The 22,153-nt window shown below is 38.3% G+C and overlaps 5 protein-coding genes and 2 pseudogenes across 5 annotated transcripts; 1 reads left to right on the top strand and 6 right to left on the bottom strand.

Moving 5' to 3' along the window:
* LOC18585975 lies at positions 283-1,894 on the bottom strand (annotated as a pseudogene).
* On the bottom strand, positions 2,074-3,782 carry LOC18585974 (annotated as a pseudogene).
* On the top strand, positions 9,199-11,161 carry LOC18585973 (UDP-glycosyltransferase 76C2). Its single transcript, XM_018129163.1, has 2 exons — positions 9,199-9,730; positions 10,192-11,161. Exons 1-2 carry the CDS (start codon positions 9,226-9,228, stop codon positions 11,070-11,072), a joined length of 1,386 nt encoding a protein of 461 aa, XP_017984652.1. The 5' UTR covers positions 9,199-9,225; the 3' UTR covers positions 11,073-11,161.
* LOC108663581 (probable F-box protein At1g44080) lies at positions 12,125-14,185 on the bottom strand. The gene has a single exon (XM_018128758.1). The coding sequence runs from the start codon at positions 14,183-14,185 to the stop codon at positions 12,479-12,481; it is 1,707 nt and encodes a 568-aa protein (XP_017984247.1). The 3' UTR covers positions 12,125-12,478.
* Positions 15,388-17,490, bottom strand: LOC18585972 (7-deoxyloganetic acid glucosyltransferase). Its single transcript, XM_007009071.2, has 2 exons — positions 16,772-17,490; positions 15,388-16,485 (listed from the first exon to the last, which is right to left on the bottom strand). The coding sequence occupies exons 1-2, from the start codon at positions 17,271-17,273 to the stop codon at positions 15,542-15,544; spliced, it is 1,446 nt and encodes a 481-aa protein (XP_007009133.1). The 5' UTR covers positions 17,274-17,490; the 3' UTR covers positions 15,388-15,541.
* On the bottom strand, positions 17,582-19,292 carry LOC18585971 (7-deoxyloganetic acid glucosyltransferase). Its single transcript, XM_007009070.2, has 2 exons — positions 18,698-19,292; positions 17,582-18,597 (listed from the first exon to the last, which is right to left on the bottom strand). The coding sequence occupies exons 1-2, from the start codon at positions 19,197-19,199 to the stop codon at positions 17,651-17,653; spliced, it is 1,449 nt and encodes a 482-aa protein (XP_007009132.2). The 5' UTR covers positions 19,200-19,292; the 3' UTR covers positions 17,582-17,650.
* LOC18585970 (7-deoxyloganetic acid glucosyltransferase) lies at positions 19,391-21,231 on the bottom strand. Its single transcript, XM_007009069.2, has 2 exons — positions 20,588-21,231; positions 19,391-20,469 (listed from the first exon to the last, which is right to left on the bottom strand). Exons 1-2 carry the CDS (start codon positions 21,087-21,089, stop codon positions 19,532-19,534), a joined length of 1,440 nt encoding a protein of 479 aa, XP_007009131.2. The 5' UTR covers positions 21,090-21,231; the 3' UTR covers positions 19,391-19,531.

Here is a 22,153-nt window from a genome sequence, read left to right as displayed (position 1 = left end):
ATATTTTTATAGTGAAAGTTGATGTACCTGCTTTTATTATAATCTTAGAGTATATCAGTTATTGTTGTAATTAATAAACTTGTCAGCTTCTAGTCCTATAACGATGAGAGCCAAATCTTCGGTAATTAAAAGTTTGAATTGCAGAATCTTTAGTTGCTTCAGATCAAACAAATATTAAATGTATTTTAATGGTTGAAAGATCGAGAGATTCCAACTTATAGAATAACACCATGTGATTGCAACTTATTTTAGTACATCAACCACAAAACTCTGACAGCAACGATCAGCTAATCATGATTCTTCAAGCTTATGGTTTTTATGTCCTCAATCAGACGATCGAAATTACAATAAGAAGGACCACCAACACTAACACAATCTTTGGCCAAACTAGCCATTGCAGCAGCTGATTTCAAGAACTCATCCTTCATTTCCACCATCAGATCATTCACCATTTTCTCAACAACTTATCTATCACAAACATCTTTCATGTCTATCCCTAGTTTCCACACTTCACCCACAAATCTACTATTCAGTTGCTGATCAGCAAAGTAAGGCCAGCATAACATAGGCACCCCTGCCACTATGCTCTCCATGGTTGAGTTCCACCCACTGTGAGTCAAGAACCCACCGACAGAACGGTGGCTTAAGACCTCCTCTTGCGGGGCTCAACCAACAATGTACCCTCTGTCCTTAGTCCCTTCCACAAGCTCTTTGGGATTATCCTCTCCCTGGAAGCCTTTTCCAGCCACGGAATCTGGCCTTACAACCCACAGAAATCTCCTTTTACTGTTGACAAGCCCATGCCAAAACTCCATAATTTGCTCATCTGACATCACAGCAATGCTACCAAAACTTACATAAACAACTGATTGATTTGGCTGCCTATCAAGCCATGACATGCAACTTCTGTCCACTTCCCAAAAATAGTTTGAAGATTGAGACGACACCCCATTTTCCAGGCTCATCCTTGTCTTGAAGTGCTCATTAAGAGGTCCAATGGTGTAAACATTGGGGCATTTGCTGCGTATTTGAGACAACATTGGTCCTTCAAGTTCTTCAAATGTGTTGAGTATAACTCCACTGGCAGTAAGGCTCTTTCGTGTCACTGCACCGTACCGTAGGAGAGTTGAATCTGACATGTTACTGGCTTGGCAGAAACTCGGAAGATCTCGGCACCTAAGAAATTTCTCCATGCCTGGCACGGCTGTTATTGGCCGATCCGTGGCTTCACTTCCTTCATTGTTTGAGAAAAACTCAATTGTCAGCAGAACAAATTTTCTTTCGGCATAAAACTCATCAGCAGAAAATTAAAGATTAAAACTGATTCAAGTTACCTTTGATTGGGAGCTCCCCAGCTTCAATCATATCAGGGATGGAATAATTTGACCACAAGAAACAAGCACCAATAGTACGACAGTTAATGATGGGAATTCCAAGTTCATTAGCAACATCAAGAACAAACTCCAAAATCCCATCTCCTATAATGCAATCCACCGGTGGGATCATCTTGACCAACATATCTTTCAAAAGCGGCTTGGTTCTCATGTTCATAGCTTCAAAAATTTCCATTAACCGATTGCCTGACCTTGGATGATCCCCTGGAAGACCATCAGAAATAGTCCTGAACTCGAATCCAGGATTTTTATCGAAACGTGAAGGAATATTGGCAAAACGAACCAGGCGGTTGTGGTTGTACTCAGAGTTGAGGAAACTAGCCCTAGGCCCGCTGTGGCACAGAGTTCAGCCAGCTTAAGCATGGCGTTTACAGGGCCTTGAATTGGGAGGGGGAAGATGAGTATATGACGAGAAGAAGCTTGGGACGGGCCTGGTTCCATTTTTGCTTGAAGAATTCTTTCCAGAGCTGGAACGGTTTAGTAGCCAACACCCCTGTTAACCTTTCACTTGCCAATTAATTTTAGCCTTTAATTGGTAGTCCATATATATTAACCCTTCTTTGTTTTTCCCATAGTTTTCCACATTGATTTGTGGTTCAAAGTTGCTATCAACCCATTGTCTTCCACAGGTATCATTAATTTGCTTTATTGGTCCAGAATATAATAATCAAAATATCTTGCTCTAGTTAATTTCTTTAATCTGACATTTTTATTCTTTTGGATACAACAGTTATTACACTTGAAACTTTTACATAAATCCTACTGCTGAACTATCACTTGCTGCAATTCCTGTTCATCGACCTTATGTCCTCAATTAGACGATCCAAATTACAATAAGAAGATCCACCAACATTTACACATGCTTTGGCCAACTTAGCAATTTCAGCAGATGGTTTCACAAACTCCTCCCGCTTGTCCACGATCAAATCATTCACCATCTTCTCAACAACGCTCCTGTCACACACATCCTTCATATCTAATCCTAGTTTCCACACCTCACTCACAAATCTGCTATTCAATTGCTGGTCAGCAAAGTAAGGCCAACAAATCATAGGCACCCCTGCCACTAGGCTCTCCAAAGTAGAGTTCCATCCACTGTGGGTCAAGAATCCACCGATGGCGCAAAGGGCCAAGAGCTCTTCTTGTGGAGCCCAACCCACCATGTACCCTCTTTCTTTAGTCCCCTCCACGAGCTCCACCGGTATACTGCCTTTTTCGGGCATGAAATCGGGCCTGACAACCCACAAAAACCTATTTCTACTGTTAACAAGCCCAAACCAGAACTCCATAATCTGCTGTCTTGACAAAACTGCAATGCTACCAAAACTTACCTAAACAACAGATTCCTTTGGTTGCTCATCAAGCCATGACAAGCAACTCCTGTCCACTTCCCAAAGACTATTGGAAGATTGATGAAACATCGTTCCATTTGTCTCTGCAAGTCTTGTATTCAGGTGCAAATGGAGAGGCCCAACGGTATAGATTTTGGGGCACTTGGTCATCATATGGAATGGTATTGCTCCTTCGAGGTCTTCAAAAGTGTTTAATATGAGTCCGGGGGCACTGAAATTTTTTCTTGTCTCTCCGGCGATAAGTTGGAGTTTGGAATCCGTAATGTCGCTGGCTCGACAGAAACTTGGGAGATCTCGACATCTAAGAAAAGTTACCATGCCTGGAGCTCTTGTTATCAGTCGATCCATATCTTCATTTCCTTTAATTTTTTACCAACACCCGCTTGTTATTTAGTCCAGTGAAAGGCCTAATACTAGAAGAATAAGTAATACAATAAAAAACAGTAAAAGGATCAATCAATAACCTCAAAATTATAGCTCTGATGGGAAGTTCTCCAGCTTCAATTATATCGGGGATGGCAAAATAAGCCCAGATGCAAGAAGCACTAATGGTACGAAACTGAAAGATGGGGATTCCGAGCTCGTCAGCAACATCAAGCACAAGGCCTAGAACCCCATCTCCTACGATGCAGTCGACGGGTGGGTTAATCTTAACCAGCATCTCTCTCAAAATTGGCTTGGTTCTCAATTCCATGCTCTCAAACAACTCCATGAAGCAATCACCTAGACGCGGATGATCCTCACGAAGACCATCCGGTATGGTCTCGAATTTGAATCTTGGATACTAGGCAAAACGGAAACCAACATCGGTGTGACGCAATAGTCGTTCATGGTTGTGCTCGGTGTTCAGGAAGGTGACCTCGAGGCCAGCTAGAGCAAATACTTCAGCTAGCTTAAGCATGGAGTTGACATGACCTTGTGCTGGGAGAGGGAAGATGAGTACATGAGGATAAGCCTGTGGCTGTTGCTCTTGGTCCATCTTTGCTAGGCTAGCTTTTGGGTATCTCTCAAGTCAATGTTCTGTCTACAGTTTGCTTTTGATTTTCTAACAGTTTGATAGCTGTGTTTATAACAAAAAAAAAAGCTAGTGTTCCAGCTTAATTGGATTGGTTATCCTGCAGCCATGACTATTACATAATTTAATATTCATTTTAAGGCTAAGATGATCAGGAGTCGTCAAGTTTTTTGCTAGAAAGATAAATTTTGGGTAGTCACATCAGTCTCTAGAAAATTTGGATACGACAGCTCCCAATAACCAAAAAACTTGTACCGATGCTGTCTTCTTTGCTGCATGCTATTAAGGCTAAAGATGAGACAAACACTATAGTATTATACTCATTGATTCTACAATATACCAATAGATCAAACCCATGTGCATTACAATCTTAATTTTTTTTGTGCTTGTGATATTAGATTAAATAATGAGAGGTAACTCTTTTTTATCTTATAATCTCGTCTTGTCCTTGAAGAATTTTTGAAAGAAGAGGGAGAGACAAGTTAGGAGAGATAGTAGGTAAAGGAGAAAGGGAAAACAAGTGTAAGAATTTTTACTATTTTTCTTTTTGAGAATTTATTGGGTTCTCGTCTCTTTAAATACCTTACAAACTATGTTATATGATGAAATTTTTGTCCAACATTAAAGAGAGATTATAAGGTTAATGACGTGCTGAATATTGGTGTATCAATCTTCTAGGATTGGTGCAATGTCTTTTTACAAAAATATTACAGTACATGCTTTTAGTTCTAAGGGTAGATGGTAATATAATTGTGAGGGGTTGTGGTCCTCCAAAATTTTTAAAATTTTTTATATATTGTATATATATATTTACTAATAACCCTTTCAAAATAATTTTTTAATTTAATAATTCATGTAAGTCAAGAATAACAAAATGACCTTTTAAAATAAGTTTCTCCACATTGCTTTCTCTCTTTCTTTTTTTCTTTCTTTTCTCTTTTGTTTTTTCATTTTTACTTTATTCTTTTTTTTATACCTTACCACTGAAACACACTTCATTCTTCAAGAAAGATTTATGAGCTTGTTGGCTTGGACAAGAAAGAACAGAGATCATTCATCACTATTAGGTGAAATTAAGGAAATGTAAAGTTTTCTTTTTTTCTTTTGTGGAACTTGAGATTCAATGAGTAAAGTGTGGAACTTTTAACTTTAAACATTGCTTTTGATTCTAATAAGAATTATAAATCATTCAACATTGATGATATTTGCAAGTTAGCAGAGAGTTTTTGTTCCAAGGATTTCACGGAGTAAAAAAGACTTCTTTTGAGGTTACAATTGAGGTATTGCGAGCTTGATCTATTTAATCATCAAGGTTTTGAAAATATTAAGACACTTTCTCAATAGATTAATAGATTAGTTCATCTTATTTTGACTCTTTTAGTTTTTACAATAGCTATAGAGAGTGCCTTTTCAATGATGAAAACTGTGAAAATAAGACTTTTGAACAAAATGGATAACGAATTTGTTACACATAATTTAGTTCTTTATATTGAGAAAGACATTATTAACATTTTCAGTACATAATTAATAATGAATGAATTTGAATTTAAAAAATATTATCGAGCACAACTTTCTTGAAGGATTATTATAAGTCTTTCTTTTTTTGTTCTTTTTAATTTACATGTTATATAAAATTATTGTTTATTATGAGTTTCTTGATTATTGATTAAATTCAATATATTAATTTTAAAATTTTTAATCCCTATATGTATTTTTATCTTTACTCTCCAAAAAAGTTGATTAGTTTCGCCCTTGACTAGTGGCTAAGTCAATGATGTACTGGATATTGATGTATCAATCTTCTAGGCTTCATGCAAAGTCTCTTTATAAAAATATTGTAACACATGTTGATATTCTTGCTGTTGATCTGTTGTCATATTTATTACTGATTTACTACTGATTTGTGGGTGATTTATTGCTAGTTTATGAGAAATTTATGATTGGTTTGTGAGTGATTTACTATTAGTTTGTGAGAGATGTGATGATAATATTCTACAGTTGTATCAAGATTCCAATTGAATCTTTTTTAAAAAAATTTAAACTCTATCTGATGGATCCTCTCAAGAATGTCATCACAACATATTGCTTCTAAATTAGCACAACCTAACCACAGAAATTAATATTGAGTTATACTGTTGCGTAGCCGTGGCCATAACCCTTTGAAAGATGCGTTTAGTTTTTATTTTTTATTTGATTTTGTTTTATTTTTCTGATAGGAGATGTTGAAGTATCTTTTTGTTTTGGAGGGAAAATTTTAGATTTCATGGCTCAGCAATGACATAGCTAGGTGAAACTTGCATATCATGGAGTGACAGAGACTTGAAATTATTGCATTGTACGAATTCATTAAATGTTGGAAGCTTTACTGTTTGCACTCGTCAGGTTTTGTCTGGATTGGATGAAAGGTTTTCTACATAAGGAAAAGGAAATCAGCCACAATCAAAGTGGGAAATTTAGGTAGCATATGACAATAGACCCTTTGTTGTACTTTATAATTAGTACAAGTTATGGCTTCTTGCTTGTTATGAGAATTGATGCAAGATAATTCCATCTGAAAAGATGCTTAGAACCTTGTAAAGCTGCCAGGTTACTTACTTCACAGATTCTAGTTTGGCACTAATTACAGGCAGCAGCCAAGTGGGTTGGGGTCCTAAATTAAATCTCTTTGAAGACTGGGTTTGGAAAAAACAATTGGGCTTGAACACAACCCAGCTTTTAACTAAGATTGGTTGATAGTTTCGGATTCCTTACTTAAATCTCTGTTGAAATTGCTTAATTATATAACAATATCTTGTAGCAGATTAGAGAATGCAGCCCATTCAATTTTGGGCTCAGGAGAATTTTGGGTTGCTATTCATCATTGATTCAAGCTGAAGAGCTTCAATATCATGAAGTTATTTGCTGAATTTTTCAGGATATAGGAAGTCCTTTTGGGAACAATAATGACAAACCCCACCACTCGGACCTTGCATGAAAACCAGGTGTTTTTCCAGGTGGGCTCTGTCGTGGCTGACTCTTGACGAAACGTATTCGAGAAAGTGTCAGAAAGATGGTCATGGTTTCTGCCAAATGTGACATAGCTTTTGCTTTAGGAATCGCCACGTAAATCCCAGAATCTACCAGAGTCATCAATCTTCTCTTCTATTTAAACAGCTTTTCTTTGCTCTCCCTCTCGTCATCAAGAAATCAAACTTCCAACACGACAATGGCCATGATTCGGAGCTTTTTCAGCAGCAGGAGAAGCAACATCTTCGATCCATTCTCTTAAGACATATGGGATCCTTTCGAAGGTTGCCCATTCACCACCAACGCAGTAGCCAACGTCCCTTCCTCTTCGCTTGAAACATCCGCCATTGCCAACACCAGAATAGACTGGAAAGAGACCCCTGATACGATTTAACACAGCTGCAATTTAACAAAGTCTTTGACACTTATGTCTAGGTTTCAAGCACCTTTCAACAGCACCACTATATTCGGATTAGCCTCCAGGAAAGATCCATTGAATAATAATAATACATTCCAGTCTTCAAAACACAAGATCAAGAGACTCTTTATCAAACAATGGCTCATAAATGGGTTGGTCAAGCAACCCAAGTCTTGTTTAGGACTGATTTGGAACTCATTTGAAGACCTAAAACATGGACTGCATTTTGGCATGCTGGCTAATAGTCAGCAGCACTTCCTATGGGCTGTTAGACCAAGTTCAGTCAGTAGCTTAGAATGGCTTGAACCTTTACTAACTGAGTTCCTGGAAGAAATAAGTGGAAGGAGACAAGTGCTTGTGAAGTTGTAGGAGGGTAGATTCGCAATGAATGGAATCCGTAATTGGAGAGTGTTTGTGAAGCTGTCCCAATGATTTGTCAGCCTTGTTTTGTTGACCAAAGGGTAAGAGCAAGATTTTTTTTTTCTCAGCCAAAGCGGAGGATAGTAACAGACACCTGATAGAAGTTTGATGAAAATCAGAACATAAGAAATACTATATCACAGAAGATCAACAAAGCCAAATAGCACCCATTAGGAACCTACAATGTAATGCAAGACCGATTATTCGGATCACTGAATATGTATAGGTTGTAGGGTGGGGTTTTCTAGGTTACTACCAACTGATTAGGATTTCAAGGGTTCAAGAGCAGGACCAAGAGTTTGGTTGGTGATCTTGTGACCTTTGCTGGCAGGGGGATGAAGCAACTAGGGATATGGATGCACTGGCTTTGGTCGCCTGGGACAGAGGGATATGGGTGCACTAGCTTTGGCTGCCTGGAAGAGATTGATGGTTCTGTGATATCTGTGTTGCTAGTAAGTTGGTTGTGTTCACTAATCAAGGGTTATGACTAGTTGGGTGTGTTTTCACGGGAAGTTGGGGACTCTGGGAGCTTTGTTATGCCTTCGAGTAAATGTGCTCTTGTCAAAAATTGATGTTATGGTGAGAATGAGCTGTTGTGTTAATATTTGATGTGCGGATGGTTGACCCAATATGGTTATTGGCTGTGGACTATCTATTAATCTGCATGGAAGCTAAAGTCTATGGATCGACTCATATTTTGTTTGATTGTGATTTTTATATTGTGTTGTCTTTTGTATAGTTTGTGTCCAGAGTCAAAAATTAGAGAATAAGGTGTTTGCAGGTACAGGAGGTTTTTGGGTCTATCTCTGGTCTTACCAGAACTATTGCTTGCGTTTTGCTCATGCTAATTCTGGATTTGGGATGTTTTTTGTAGCTGGTAGCTATTTTTTATATATAGAAAGTAAGATGATATTTTTAGAGCGGATTTTGAAATGATATTCTCGAATTACAGAATAATAAGGCAAAATCTTCTTATCTTTTCCAGAGGTGAAAATTTTTTCATCTATTAGAATATATTATGAATTTTCCAAAAAAAAAAAAAATTGGAACTTTGGGATATGAAAACACGTTTCCATCATTGGGGGAATTATTGATTTCCTTTCTTACCTACAATCTTACAAAAATTTAATTGTCTATGAAGGTAGATAGAGACACATAGCTAACAAAAATAACACAACAGAGAGTACTTTATTCAACTTCTGTATTGCTTACGAGCAAGGGCAAGTTCAAATATTTTTCTGAGTAGTATCATTAAGATGATACTTAGAATTTTTTCCTCAATTCAAGTCTGCTGAGAGAGTATTTAGATCAAATTCAACACTATTTTACTTAAAAAAATATTATTGAGTATCATTATTAATAAAATTTTGTTGTTGTTGTTCGAAATTTTATCCCACCCTCTATAAAATTATAAAAAAAATAATGAATTCATTAGTACGCTAATTGTCTTAAATTTTAAATAAATAATCTAAAAATTCAAACATTTTAAAAAATGATGTGACACCCCTCTCTCCGAGGTGGGTCCGCCCATGCTTCCGGGTCAAACTTTTCTACGATGCATTTCTTTTCTCATCTTTGTTCCTCCCCAGCTTCCTTCTTGATCCTGTTTCTAATAAGTTGATGGAGAATCATGAAGTCATTCAAATGGAGAACATGAAAGGAAGGGGAGTCATGCTCTTCCCACTGCCATTTCAAGGCCACCTAAATCCTATGTTTCAGCTTGCCAACACACTCCATGCCAAAGGCTTTTCCATTACCATAATCCACACTCAGTTCAACTCTCCAAACCCCTCAAACTACCCTCATTTCAGGTTCTGTTCAATAGCTGATGGATTGTCGGAAAACCAAGTCGTTTCATCAGAAATTGACGATCTTATAGCCCTCGTCAAAATCCTCAATTCTAATTGTGTAACCCCTTTTCGCGATTGCTTGGCTAAGTTGCTATCTAGCAACGTGGAGGATCCCATTGTTTGCTTAGTTACGGATGCTTTATGGCACTTTACTCAACCTGTTGCCGATGGCCTTAAGCTTCCAAGGATTGTGTTAAGGACCAGCAATGTCTTTTCCTTCCTCGTTCACAAGTCCCTGCCATCTCTGCACGAAAGGGGCTACCTCTCAGTTCAAGGTACAGATCACTTATCTCATTGATCTGATAAGATTAATTAGTTTTCAGGTATTATTTACGAGTTCAGTCTTTCTTTACTCTTAACTTTCAAGTGAGTCATACCAGGATCGGCAATAACCAAAAGTCTAGACATGCAAATTTGTACCTTCTGATGGAGAATTTATCATGTAACTCCTTTCTATCTTGTTGTCTCATTGCAATTTTCATCAAGATTAGACCCTAATAAATCATTATCAAGATAACTTTTCTGAGATAATTTCTACAACGTTGCACTGATAGGATTCAGATTTTGCTAAAGAAACTTGATGACAAGTTGAGAAGTCACAACACCAGTTTCTTATGATTGTATTTATTTGTTTACCAAAGTAGTTTACTCCTTCTAGTACCATAAAACAAGCTTTAAGTTCATGTTTTGTTTTATGCAATAGAAATTACTGAAATGCTGAATCTTTGCTTCTCAGACTCTCAAGCAGAAAACCATGTCCCAGAGTTTTCACCACTCAAATTCAAAGACATTCATAGGGTTGAAACAAGCCATCTGGAAAGCGTTCTTCAATTCTCGTCTATTATAATTCAAGAAGTTAAGGCCTCTTCAGGACTTATATTTAACTCCAATGAAGACCTTGAACAAGAAGCTCTAACAAAATGTTCCCTGGACTTTCCTATCCCAACTTTTGCAATAGGTCCTTTCCACAAATACTTTCCAGCCTCTTCCTGCAGTAGCTTACTACCTCAAGACCAGAGCTGCATATCATGGCTAGACAAACAAGCACCCAACTCTGTGATCTATGTTAGCTTTGGAAGTCTAGCAGCTATGAACGAGGCTGATTTCTTAGAGGTAGCTTGGGGGCTGGCCAACAGCAAGCAGCCCTTCTTGTGGGTGGTTCGACCAGGGTTAGTCCATGGCTCAGAATGGCTTGAACTATTGCCAAATGGGTTCCTAGAAATGCTAGGTGGAAGAGGCAACATAGTGAAATGGGCTCCCCAACAAGAAGTGCTGGCACACCCTTCAACAGGGGGATTTTGGACACACTGTGGTTGGAATTCAAGCCTGGAGAGTTTATGTGAAGGGGTTCCCATGATTTGCCAACCTTCTTTTGGTGACCAGAAGGTGAATGCAAGATATATAAGCCATGTTTGGAAAGTTGGGGTGCATCTAGAGTTCAAGATAGAGAGAGGGGAGATAGAGAAGGCAATCAAAAGACTGATGGTGGATGCAGAGGGACAGGAAATGAGAGACAGAGTCAAGTTACTGAAGGAAAAGATGAATCTTTGTCTTAATCCTGGAGGTTCCTCATACAAATCTCTGGACAACCTGGTTACGTACATGTTATCCTTGTAGTGAGTAAATTTGTATTTGCACTGGCTTCCTCAAGGAACATCGGGCCAAGGCATTTAATTTGATTGCCATTGGTTCTTTCTTCTTGTTAATTTCTTCTCCAAGCTCTATATTTGGCCTATCACTAAACTCATTAAGATACAAATTGATTAAAACCTTAAAGCTTTCCCTAAGAAGTCAATTCTAAATAAAAGAATGCAAATTAATACTACACAGCTGTGGCCTTAAGCAAGACAGAAGGCAACAAGTCAGTCGCAGAATGAGAAAGTAGAGAGAAATAAGGCTCCTAAATCTTTGGTGAAGAAAAGCCGAACGCTAAAGCCCATGGATGCTTTTTCTTCTTTTTGTTTTCTTTCATGGAAATTTCTCACAAAGTGTAGGCATGCATGGCTGTGTGCAGTGGTCAAGCTGAAAGAAAACAAGAAAAGTACCCATGTATGAGCTGTTCTCGACCTTTTTTCCAAATAATATTAGAAAGAGATGCATGCATATGGTCTTGGTTTCAACGATATATTTTTTCATGCGGATTCCATTTTTGACTTTGGAAAGCAAATTAAATTTTTATTCATATACTCGAAAATGACACTTTTGTTGCCATTGCCAAGCATCTAGTTCTCTTACCTACCTCTATTAAAATGTCAATATACATTAATTTTATGCATAGAAACTTTGACTATTAATTAATCGTATTTATCTTTATCCAACAAATCCCAGAATATTATAATTATTAATTGAAGATGTGAAATTCCTTCTTAGGTGTAATTTTGATATAAAGATACTATTTTTATTTATTTTTTAAAAAATAAGTGAGAAATGAAAAAGTAATAAATAAATGAAAGGGGAGAAATTTCGATTAATGGATTAAAACAAAATTTTGGTCCATTTGATTAACTTTTATAGCATGTTTGGTTAATTTGGTTAAATAAAACAAATCTCTTAACCAAATTAACTAAACATGTTGCACCTAGCTCTAGGTATAACATGGAGACATGGGTCATACACATTGTCAAATGATTCATACAGGGTCGTTAATGTAATACTATAAATTCTGGACATGTTGAAATGATAAACAGCTTGTAAATCTTAATGGCTGGGTTTGATCATCGGTTACCATAGTCGGAAACTCAAAAAAAACTCTAACTTTCAAAAAAAAAAAAAGAATCCCAACGAAAAAATGTTGCATCAGATTCATCAGACCACAAATGACACAGCATATCCCATGTTTCTGCATCAGCAATCCAAAAAAAGAAAAGAATCCCAAAGGAAAAATATTGCATCAGATTCATCAGACCACAAATGACTCAACATATCCCATGTTTCCGCATCAGCAATCGGGCAAACTAATGTCTCATATTCTGTTTTGCAGGCCACAATTTCCAAGTTTTCCCATTCATACCTGGCAGTACTCCTCAAGCTTGGTAGTTCTTGTAAGGTAGGAGACTAGGAGTAAACCATACGGACCTGGAATGATAACAAGGAGAGTGTGGACCCAATTCCAGACGTTCGATTTTCTTGCTCACCATGTCAAATACACCAATGTCAGGGCCTACTAACGTCTGTTCTTCTCCTCTCACCTTTTGATCCCAATTGTCATCTGTGAAGTATATACAGTTGCTTCTGCAATTGAGGATATTGGCAGTACAAACGGACCAAGAATTGCCCTCTCCAACGAATAATGCCCGATCCCCCAAGTGGTTTAATCTCAGCCAAGTCCCTAGATTGCCATCGTTGTCGGAGTCGAGCATGTAGACGAAGAACCTTTTTGTGTCATACCTCTTCTCAAAAGGAGTGCTGGATGAAAATCGGAAAACGCCCAAAAGTTCTCCTGATGACTCCAGAAGATATATTCTTTCATCTCTGAAGACACCTTCAGGAGGATAGGCAATAATCCTATGTGTTGATTCAGGATCATCAGATCTAAAGCGCAGAAGCCTTCCTTCACCACAAATGGCATGGATTTGGCCCTTGAAAAGAAGAATATCTTTGAAACCATCCGCACCCACAACGGTCGTCCATCCAACAGATCCAGGTTTAGCAAAAGCCAACCTATGCTTTGGCCCAAATATCACCATAACAAGAAACTCATCCTGGGAAGGGGAGGTCTTGAGTAGAATGCATTTGTGAATGAAACGAAAGGGATCAACGGGCACAAGCACACCTATTGGATTCCGAATGGTGTTTAATTTTGGAAGGCTGAGTTGAGCTTGCGACAGCGGGTGTAAAAGGTGGGCTCGTAGATCAGGATCCATAGTCACAATCCAGCCATGATTAGAACCATGACATCGCTTTCCACAAGCCTGGGGTAGCTCTAGTTCATAAATCTTGTTCCGGCCAACACTATAAAAACTTTTGGTGGACCTGTTCTCTCTATCAGAAAGCATGAGCCGTGGAAACTGATGGCGTGGTCCGCAGCGCCTGTTTAAACAAGCAGAACGCCATGAACGATAGACCCCTACGAATGCGACCAAATCTTCAGAAGATGTTAACCGATTACTGATGTTTAAAATGACATCATCAGGAAGTTTGGCAAAATTAGCTCTTGATCGGCAAAATTTAAGTTGCGGTTGAAATAATCTATGGAAGTCCTCGTTGTGTGTCTGTAGCAGAAGAACTAATACACTAATTACAAAGGGAAGGTTTTGAATTACGTCGGTGCAAAAGAATGAAACACAAGGAGATTTACAATCTTTGCAGGCGGACCAAAAGTAGCCGGTGAAAGTAGCTATCCGATCATTTGTAACTCCAAACAGCACCAGTAACAGCGGGAGAAACCCCGAAACGATCAAAAGCAGTGAAGGTATAAAGTTCTTTTTAAATCTAGAGAGGACGTCGCCAAACTTGACTTCTAGAAAACCTAGAAGTAAATCTAGGCCAGCAACTAAATTAAGTAAAACCAAAAGGATCTCAATTCCTATTTTGCCAAAGGATGAAACACAAAGAACAAGAAACTTACAAGATGTCTGACCATCTCTAACTTTACGATAGTCCTGAACGGTCAGAAAGAGCTGAAAGATAGAAAACAGGAAAGATAAAAAGGCCTTCCTTCTAGACGTAGAGAGGGAGTTGCCGAATTGGGTTCGCAGAAAATGTAGAAATTGGTTCCAGAAAACAAACATTTTGGGGACTCCAAAGGGAGAGAGATAGAAAGTAGTTAAAACATAGAGGGGTTCCCAAGCTGGGGAGAAAGCGAGTGTTGAAGTTAGCTTCAAACAATGTGACTAGATTTATGTATATTTCTTAAATGAATTAAATGTCTTATTTCATTATTTTAGTATAATAGGGTCAAGCATCTAATTATGTTTATTTATTGACTTATTCATCATGTTTATTGAAGTCATTATTCATCATATTATTAAGCTAAAAAATCTGGATAATTGTTATGTGTAATAGATATTTAAATTTTTAAATATTTACTTTTTTTTTTGAAAACATTAGTTGGATCTTAATTATGCAAATATGTTAGAACAAAATTATTATTATGACTTTAGTTTTAGACTATTATAAATACGATGAAAAAAAAGTTTTGTATTACTTTGAGATTTAATCTCAAGGTAATATGACCGTGTCATGGCTCCTTTTCAGTTGAGTTCTGTCTTTCTTTGGTAAATGAAAGGATCTATATTTCTTTGAAATGAACCTAAGATAAAAGAATGCAAATTAATGCTACGCTGCTGTGGCATTAAGCAAGACTGAAGGCTATAAGTCCGTAGCATAATGAAAAAGTACAGAGAAATAATTGCTAAAATTGGAGCTCAGGCTCTTAAATCAATAATGAATGCTGAGGTGTAAAAAAGCCAAAAGCTAGAAGCCCTGGGTACCTTTTCTGTTTCTATCGAAATTTCTCACAAAGTGTATGCATGGCTGTAAGTCTGTATGCGGTAGTCAAGCTGAAAGAGAAGCAAGAAACTTACCCATGTTGCGGCTTTTTCATTTTGTAAAAAAGCCAAAAACTTCCTCACTTCTGTCATTTTGTATTAGTTATCAGGTTCACTAAGTCTCCTAGTTTGTGTGAATGGTTAACTTGTAACTAAACTAAGTTTAACTAAAACATTATTGTGTAAGATAAATATATATATATATATATATATGTGTGTGTGTGTGTGTGTGTGTGTGTGTGTGTGAATGAAATAGACTTCTCTGTTTGCCCTTGCTTTGGTGTTATTTCTCTTTCAAAAAACTTCTAGACAACTACTTGATTCCATGGTGGTTTGGATCACTCCCATGAATGGTGGGTTTGCTTCATTGCCAGATATAGATGCAACGGAATTCTGGGAAGAATTTATAATTCTGAATGGAAACACTGTTGCCAAGAGGATTATTAAAATGGAAATAAGGAACCTTTTCGGTTCTTACTGATGAACCACTGACATAACATGAAAATTATAGGTAGCAATGTCAAAGTTTTATTGGAAAAATAGATACTCATCTGTCAACATTTAGTCGAAACATCTCTAGGAAAATTGCTTGAGGTTTCATGGTTTTTTCAAACTCATTAGTCTAATGTCCTCAATTAGACGGTCCAAATTGCAATAAGAAGACCCACCGACATTGACAGATTCTTTGGCTAGCTTAGCCATTTCAGCTGCTGATTTCACGAACTCCTCCCTTCTATCCATCATTAAATCATTCACCATCTTTTCCACTACCTTTCTATCACACACATCCTTCATATCCAATCCTAGTTTCCAAACTTCACTCACAAACCTGCTGTTCACCTGTTGGTCAGCAAAATAAGGCCAACATATCATAGGCACACCTGCCACCACACTTTCCAAAGTAGAGTTCCAACCACTATGAGTCAAGAACCCGCCAACAGCCGGATGGTTCAACACTTCCTCTTGCGGTGCCCAACCCACGATACATCCTCGCTCCTTTGTCCCTTCCAAAAGCTCCACCGGAACATCCTCCCCCTGGCCGTCTTTTCCTGTCACAGAATTTGGCCTTACAACCCACAAGAACCTCCTTTTACTGTTAACAAGTCCATACCAAAGCTCTGTAAGTTGCTCTCTCGATGGGATCGTAATGCTACCAAAACTTACATAGACAACGGATTGCTTTGGCTGCTTATCGAGCCATGAAATGCAATTTCTATCCACTTCCCAAAGGCTATTGGAAAATTGAGATGATGCACCGCGTTTGGCCTTGAGCCTGGTGTTTAGCAGAGCATGGATGGGTCCAATGGTGTAGACATGAGGGCATTTGGTGCGTATGTGAGACAAGATAGGCCTATCAAGATCTTCAAACGTGTTTAGTATCAAGGCATGCGCTTGGGGACTCTTTCGTGTCTGCTCAACAACAAGTTGGATTGTTGAATTGGCCATGTCGCTTGCTCGGCAGAAACTGGGAAGGTCTCGACATCGAAGAAAAGTTTCCATGCCTGGTACAGTTGTTATCAGGCGATTCATATCTTCAATTCCTTTCAATTTTTTGACAAAACACCCATTTACCAGTGTCAGAGGGTATAAAAGAACCATTCAAAACTTTAGGAAATCAATCATTTGAATGCTATTCTCTTTAATTGCTTCACTACTTTCCAGGTTTGAAGAATCAATTTGGATTTACATTTTTTATTATGTAAAATTGAAAACGAAAAAGAACTAGGAACTTGGTTGTATTTTGTCAGAGAAGAAAAAACACAGGGAGGCACAACACAATACTATACAGAGTTCAGAAATATATTTTCATTGGATCATATACTTTACCTCTGATAGGAATCTCCCCAGCTTGAATTATATCAGGGATAGAATAATAAGCCCAAAAGCAACAAGCACTGCTGGTACGAAAATAAAAGACGGGGATTCCAAGCTCCTTAGCAACATCAAGAACAAATCCTAAAAATCCATCTCCTATGATGCAGTCCACTGGTGGGTTGATGTTGAGCAGCATCTCTCTCAAGCTCAGCTTGGCTTTCGTTTCCATGGCATAATACATCTCCAGGAACCAATCCCCTGACCTCGGATGATCATCAGGGAGACCATCAGGTACTGTCCTGAATTCAAATCCAGGGTAGCTTGCAAAATGGGCACTAACATTGGTGTACTTGACCAGGCGTCCATGGTTGTGCTCGGAGTATAGGAAGGTGACTTTGAAGCCAGTGAGAGCTAGCAGTTCAGCTAGCTTGAACATAGAGTTTACATGGCCTTGCAGTGGGAGAGGGAAGATGAGAACATGAGGACAAGCTTCTGATTGCTCACCTTTTTCCATCCTACAGGAAATTTTCAGGGCTTCTTGATTAAAATGACCAACAGTTCGGCAGCTATATATTTTTACAGTGAAAGTTGCTGCACCTGCTTTTATTATAATCTAAGAGTTAATCAGTTATTCTTGAAATTATTTGTTGTAATTAATTAACTTGTCTACTTCTAGTCCTATAACGATGAGAGCCAAAACTTTGGTAATTAAAAGTTAGAATTGCAGAATCTTTGGTTGCTTCAGATCAAACAAATACGTTTGACAGCAACCAAATCTTTGGTTGTATTTTAATGGTTGAAAGATCAAAAGATTCCAACTTATAGAAGAACACCATGTGATTGCAACTTATTTTAATACATCAACCGCATAACTCTGACAGCAACTATCAACTAATCATGATTCTTCAAGCTTATGGTTTTTATGTCCTCGATCAGACGATCGAAATTACAATAAGAAGGACCACCAACACTGACACAATCTTTGGCCAAACTAGCCATTGCAGCAGCTGATTTCACAAACTCATCCTTTCTTTCCACCATCAGATCATTCACCATTTTCTCAACAACTTTCCTATCACAAACATCTTTCATGTCTATCCCTAGTTTCCACACTTCACCCACAAATCTACTATTCAGTTGCTGATCAGCAAAGTAAGGCCAGCATAACATAGGCACCCCTGCCACTATGCTCTCCATGGTCGAGTTCCACCCACTGTGAGTCAAGAACCCACCGACAGCACGGTGGCTTAAGACCTCCTCTTGCGCGGCCCAACCAACAATGTACCCTCTGTCCTTAGTCCCTTCCACAAGCTCTTTGGGAGTATCCTCTCCCTGGAAGCCTTTTCCAGCCACGGAATCTGGCCTTACAACCCACAGAAATCTCCTTTTACTGTTGACAAGCCCATGCCAAAACTCCATAATTTGCTCATCTGACATCACAGCAATGCTACCAAAACTTACATAAACAACTGATTGATTTGGTTGCCTATCAAGCCATGACATGCAACTTCTGTCCACTTCCCAAAAATAGTTTGAAGATTGAGACGACACCCCATTTTCCAGGCTCATCCTTGTCTTGAAGTGTTCATTAAGAGGTCCAATGGTGTAAACATTGGGGCATTTGCTGCGTATTTGAGACAATATTGGTCCTTCAAGTTCTTCAAATGTGTTGAGTATAACTCCACTGGCAGTAAAGCTCTTTCGTGTCACTGTACCGTACCGTAGGAGAGTTGAATCTGACATGTTACTGGCTCGACAGAAACTCGGAAGATCTCGGCACCTAAGAAATTTCTCCATGCCTGGCACGGCTGTTATTGGCCGATCCATGTCTTCACTTCCTTCATTGTTTGAGAAAAACTCAATTGTCAGAAGAACAAATTTTCTTTCGGCATAAAACTCATCAGCAGAAAATTAAAGATTAAAACTGATTCAAGTTACCTTTGATTGGGAGCTCCCCAGCTTCAATCATATCAGGGATGGAATAATTTGACCACAAGAAACAAGCACCAATAGTACGACAGTTAATGATGGGAATTCCAAGTTCATTAGCAACATCAAGAACAAACTCCAAAATCCCATCTCCTATAATGCAATCCACCGGTGGGATCATCTCGACCAACATATCTTTCAAAAGCGGCTTGGTTCTCATGTTCATAGCTTCAAAAATTTCCATTAACCGATTGCCTGACCTTGGATGATCCCCTGGAAGACCATCAGAAATAGTCCTGAACTCGAATCCAGGATATTTATCGAAACGGGAAGGAATATTGGCAAAACGAACCAGGCGGCTGTGGTTGTACTCAGAGTTGAGGAAAGTAACTTTTAGGCCCGCTGTGGCACAGAGTTCAGCCAGCTTAAGCATGGCGTTTACAGGGCCTTGAATTGGGAGGGGGAAGATGAGTATATGAGGAGAAGGAGCTTGGGACTTGCCTGGTTCCATTTTTGCTTGAAGAATTCTTTCCAGAACTCGAACGGTTTAGTAGCCAACACCCCTGTTTACCTTTCACTTGCCAATTAATTTTAGTCTTTAATTGGTAGTCCATATATATTAACCCTTCTTTGTTTTTCCCATAGTTTTCCACATTGATTTGTGGTTCAAAGTTGCTATCAACCCATTGTCTTCCACAGGTATCATTAATTTGCTTTATTGGTCGAGAATATACTAATCAAAATATCTAGCTCCAGTTAATTTCTTTAACCTGACATTTTTATTCTTTTGGATACAACAGTTATTACACTTGAAACTTTTACATAAATCCAACTGCTGAACTATCACTTGCTGCAATTCCTGTTCATCGACCTTATGTCCTCAATTAGACGATCCAAATTACAATAAGAAGATCCACCAACATTTACACATGCTTTGGCCAACTTAGCAATTTCAGCAGATGATTTCACAAACTCCTCCCGCTTGTCCACAATCAAATCATTCACCATCTTCTCAACAACTCTCCTGTCACATACATCCTTCATATCTAATCCTAGTTTCCACACCTCACTCACAAATCTGCTATTCAATTGCTGGTCAGCAAAGTAAGGCCAACAAATCATAGGCACCCCTGCCACCAGGCTCTCCAAAGTAGAGTTCCATCCACTGTGGGTCAAGAATCCACCGATGGCGCAATGGGCCAAGACCTCTTCTTGTGGAGCCCAACCCACCATGTACCCTCTTTCTTTAGTCCCCTCCACGAGCTCCGCCGGTATACTGCCTTTTTCGGGCATGAAATCGGGCCTGAAAACCCACAAAAACCTCTTTCTACTGTTAACAAGACCAAACCAGAACTCCATAATCTGCTCCCTTGACAAAACTGCAATGCTCCCAAAACTTACATAAACAACAGATTCCTTTGGTTGCTCATCAAGCCATGACAAGCAACTCCTGTCCACTTCCCAAAGACTATTGGGGGATTGATGAACCATCGTTCCGTTTGTCTCGGCAAGTCTTGTATTCAAATGCAAATGGAGAGGCCCGACGGTGTAGATTTTGGGGCACTTGCTCCGCATATGGGATAGTATAGCTCCTTCCAGGTCTTCAAAAGTGTTTAATATGAGTCCGGGGGCACTGAGATTTTTTCTTGTCTCTTTGGCGACAAGTTGGAGATTGGAATCCGTCATGTCGCTGTCTCGGCAGAAACTTGGGAGATCTCGACATCTGAGAAAAGTTTCCATGCCTGGAACTCTTGTTATCAGTCTATCCATATCTTCATTTCCTTTAATTTTTTACCATCAGCCACTTGTTAGTTAGTCCAGTGAAAGGCCTTATATTAGAAGAATAAGTAATACCATAAAGAACAGTAAAAGTATCAATCAATAACCTCAAAATTATACCTCTGATGGGAAGTTCTCCAGCTTCAATCATATCAGGGATGGCAAAATAAGCCCAGATGCCAGAAGCACTAATGGTACGAAACTGAAAGATGGGGATTCCGAGCTCGTCAGCAACATCAAGCACAAGGCCCAGAGCCCCATCTCCTATGATGCAGTCCACGGGTGGGTTAATCTTAACCAGCATCTCTCTCAAAATTGGCTTGGTTCTCAATTCCATGCTCTCAAACAACTCCATGAAGCTAACACCTAGACGCGGATGATCCTCACGAAGACCATCCGGTATGGTCTCGAATTTGAATCTTGGATACTTGGCAAAACGGAAACCAACATCGGTGTGACGCACTAGTCGTTCATGGTTGTGGTCGGAGTTCAGGAAGGTGACCTCGAGGCCGGCCAGAGCAAATAGTTCAGCTAGCTTAAGCATGGAGTTGACATGACCTTGTGCTGGGAGAGGGAAGAGGAGTACATGAGGATAAGCCTGTGGCTGTTGCTCTTGGTCCATCTTGGCTAGGCTAGCTTTTGGGTATCTCTCAAGTCGAGGTTCTGTCTACACTCTGCTTTTGATTTCCTAACAGTTTGATAGCTGTATTTATAACAACAACAAAAAAAAACACTACTGTTCCAGCTTAATTGGATTGGTTATCTTGCAGCAATGACTATTACATCATTTAATATTCATTTTAAGGCTAAGATGATCAGGAGTCATAAAGTTTTTTGCTAGAAAGATAAATTTTGGGTAGTCACATTAGTCTTTAGAAAATTTGGATAAGACAGCTTCGAATAACCAAAAAACTTGTACTGATTAGGGATGTCAATGAATACCCTATTATAGAGTATCCGCGGGTACCCGATCCGGTCATTCCGGGTTAGGGTATCGATTACATGGGTTCGGAGTGAATTTGGGTAGTGATTTTACTACCCGAACCAGGTTCGGGTAGGGTTCGGGTATCACACTTTGGATACCCGCTACTCGAACTCGATTATTTTTTAACCAAGTTTCGCAGATACCCACCCAGAACCCTTTTACAAATACTCGTTTATATTTTTTTATTATTTAAATAATTGAATAAAATTAATAATAATGGGACTCAAACCAGGCCAAAACACTCACCATCTTAACCACCTTGACAAGCAATTGCCTTTGTTATATATTGACAAATATATTTAAAATATAGTTAGTTAAATAACTAATGTGATGATATGAATATATATAAATAAAAAAATTATTAGATTATTAATTATGTTTAAATAATATAAATATCATATCATATTACAAAGGAATATAATTACTATTATATATATACTTTAAATATAAACATATTTCTCTTTTTATTTTGGGTTAAGATTACAAAATTATAACTTATAATATATAGATTTAAAGAGAGTCTTTGAATTTAAAATAGTTTTGGAATCTAACTATTTTTTTAATTTCATGTAATTAAAGATAAACTTATATAGTTAATTAAATTAATTCATTAAACTATGATTATTAATTAACTTGAAATGTTTTTAAATATATATATTATATATATTGAGTAATATTATAAGAAATATAATTACTATATT

The sequence above is a fragment of the Theobroma cacao genome, chromosome 10 (genome assembly GCF_000208745.1).
Source record: "Theobroma cacao cultivar B97-61/B2 chromosome 10, Criollo_cocoa_genome_V2, whole genome shotgun sequence".
Taxonomy (NCBI): domain Eukaryota; kingdom Viridiplantae; phylum Streptophyta; class Magnoliopsida; order Malvales; family Malvaceae; genus Theobroma; species Theobroma cacao.
Note: the sequence above shows the minus strand (reverse complement) of the source record. Positions and strands in the feature narration are given on the sequence as shown.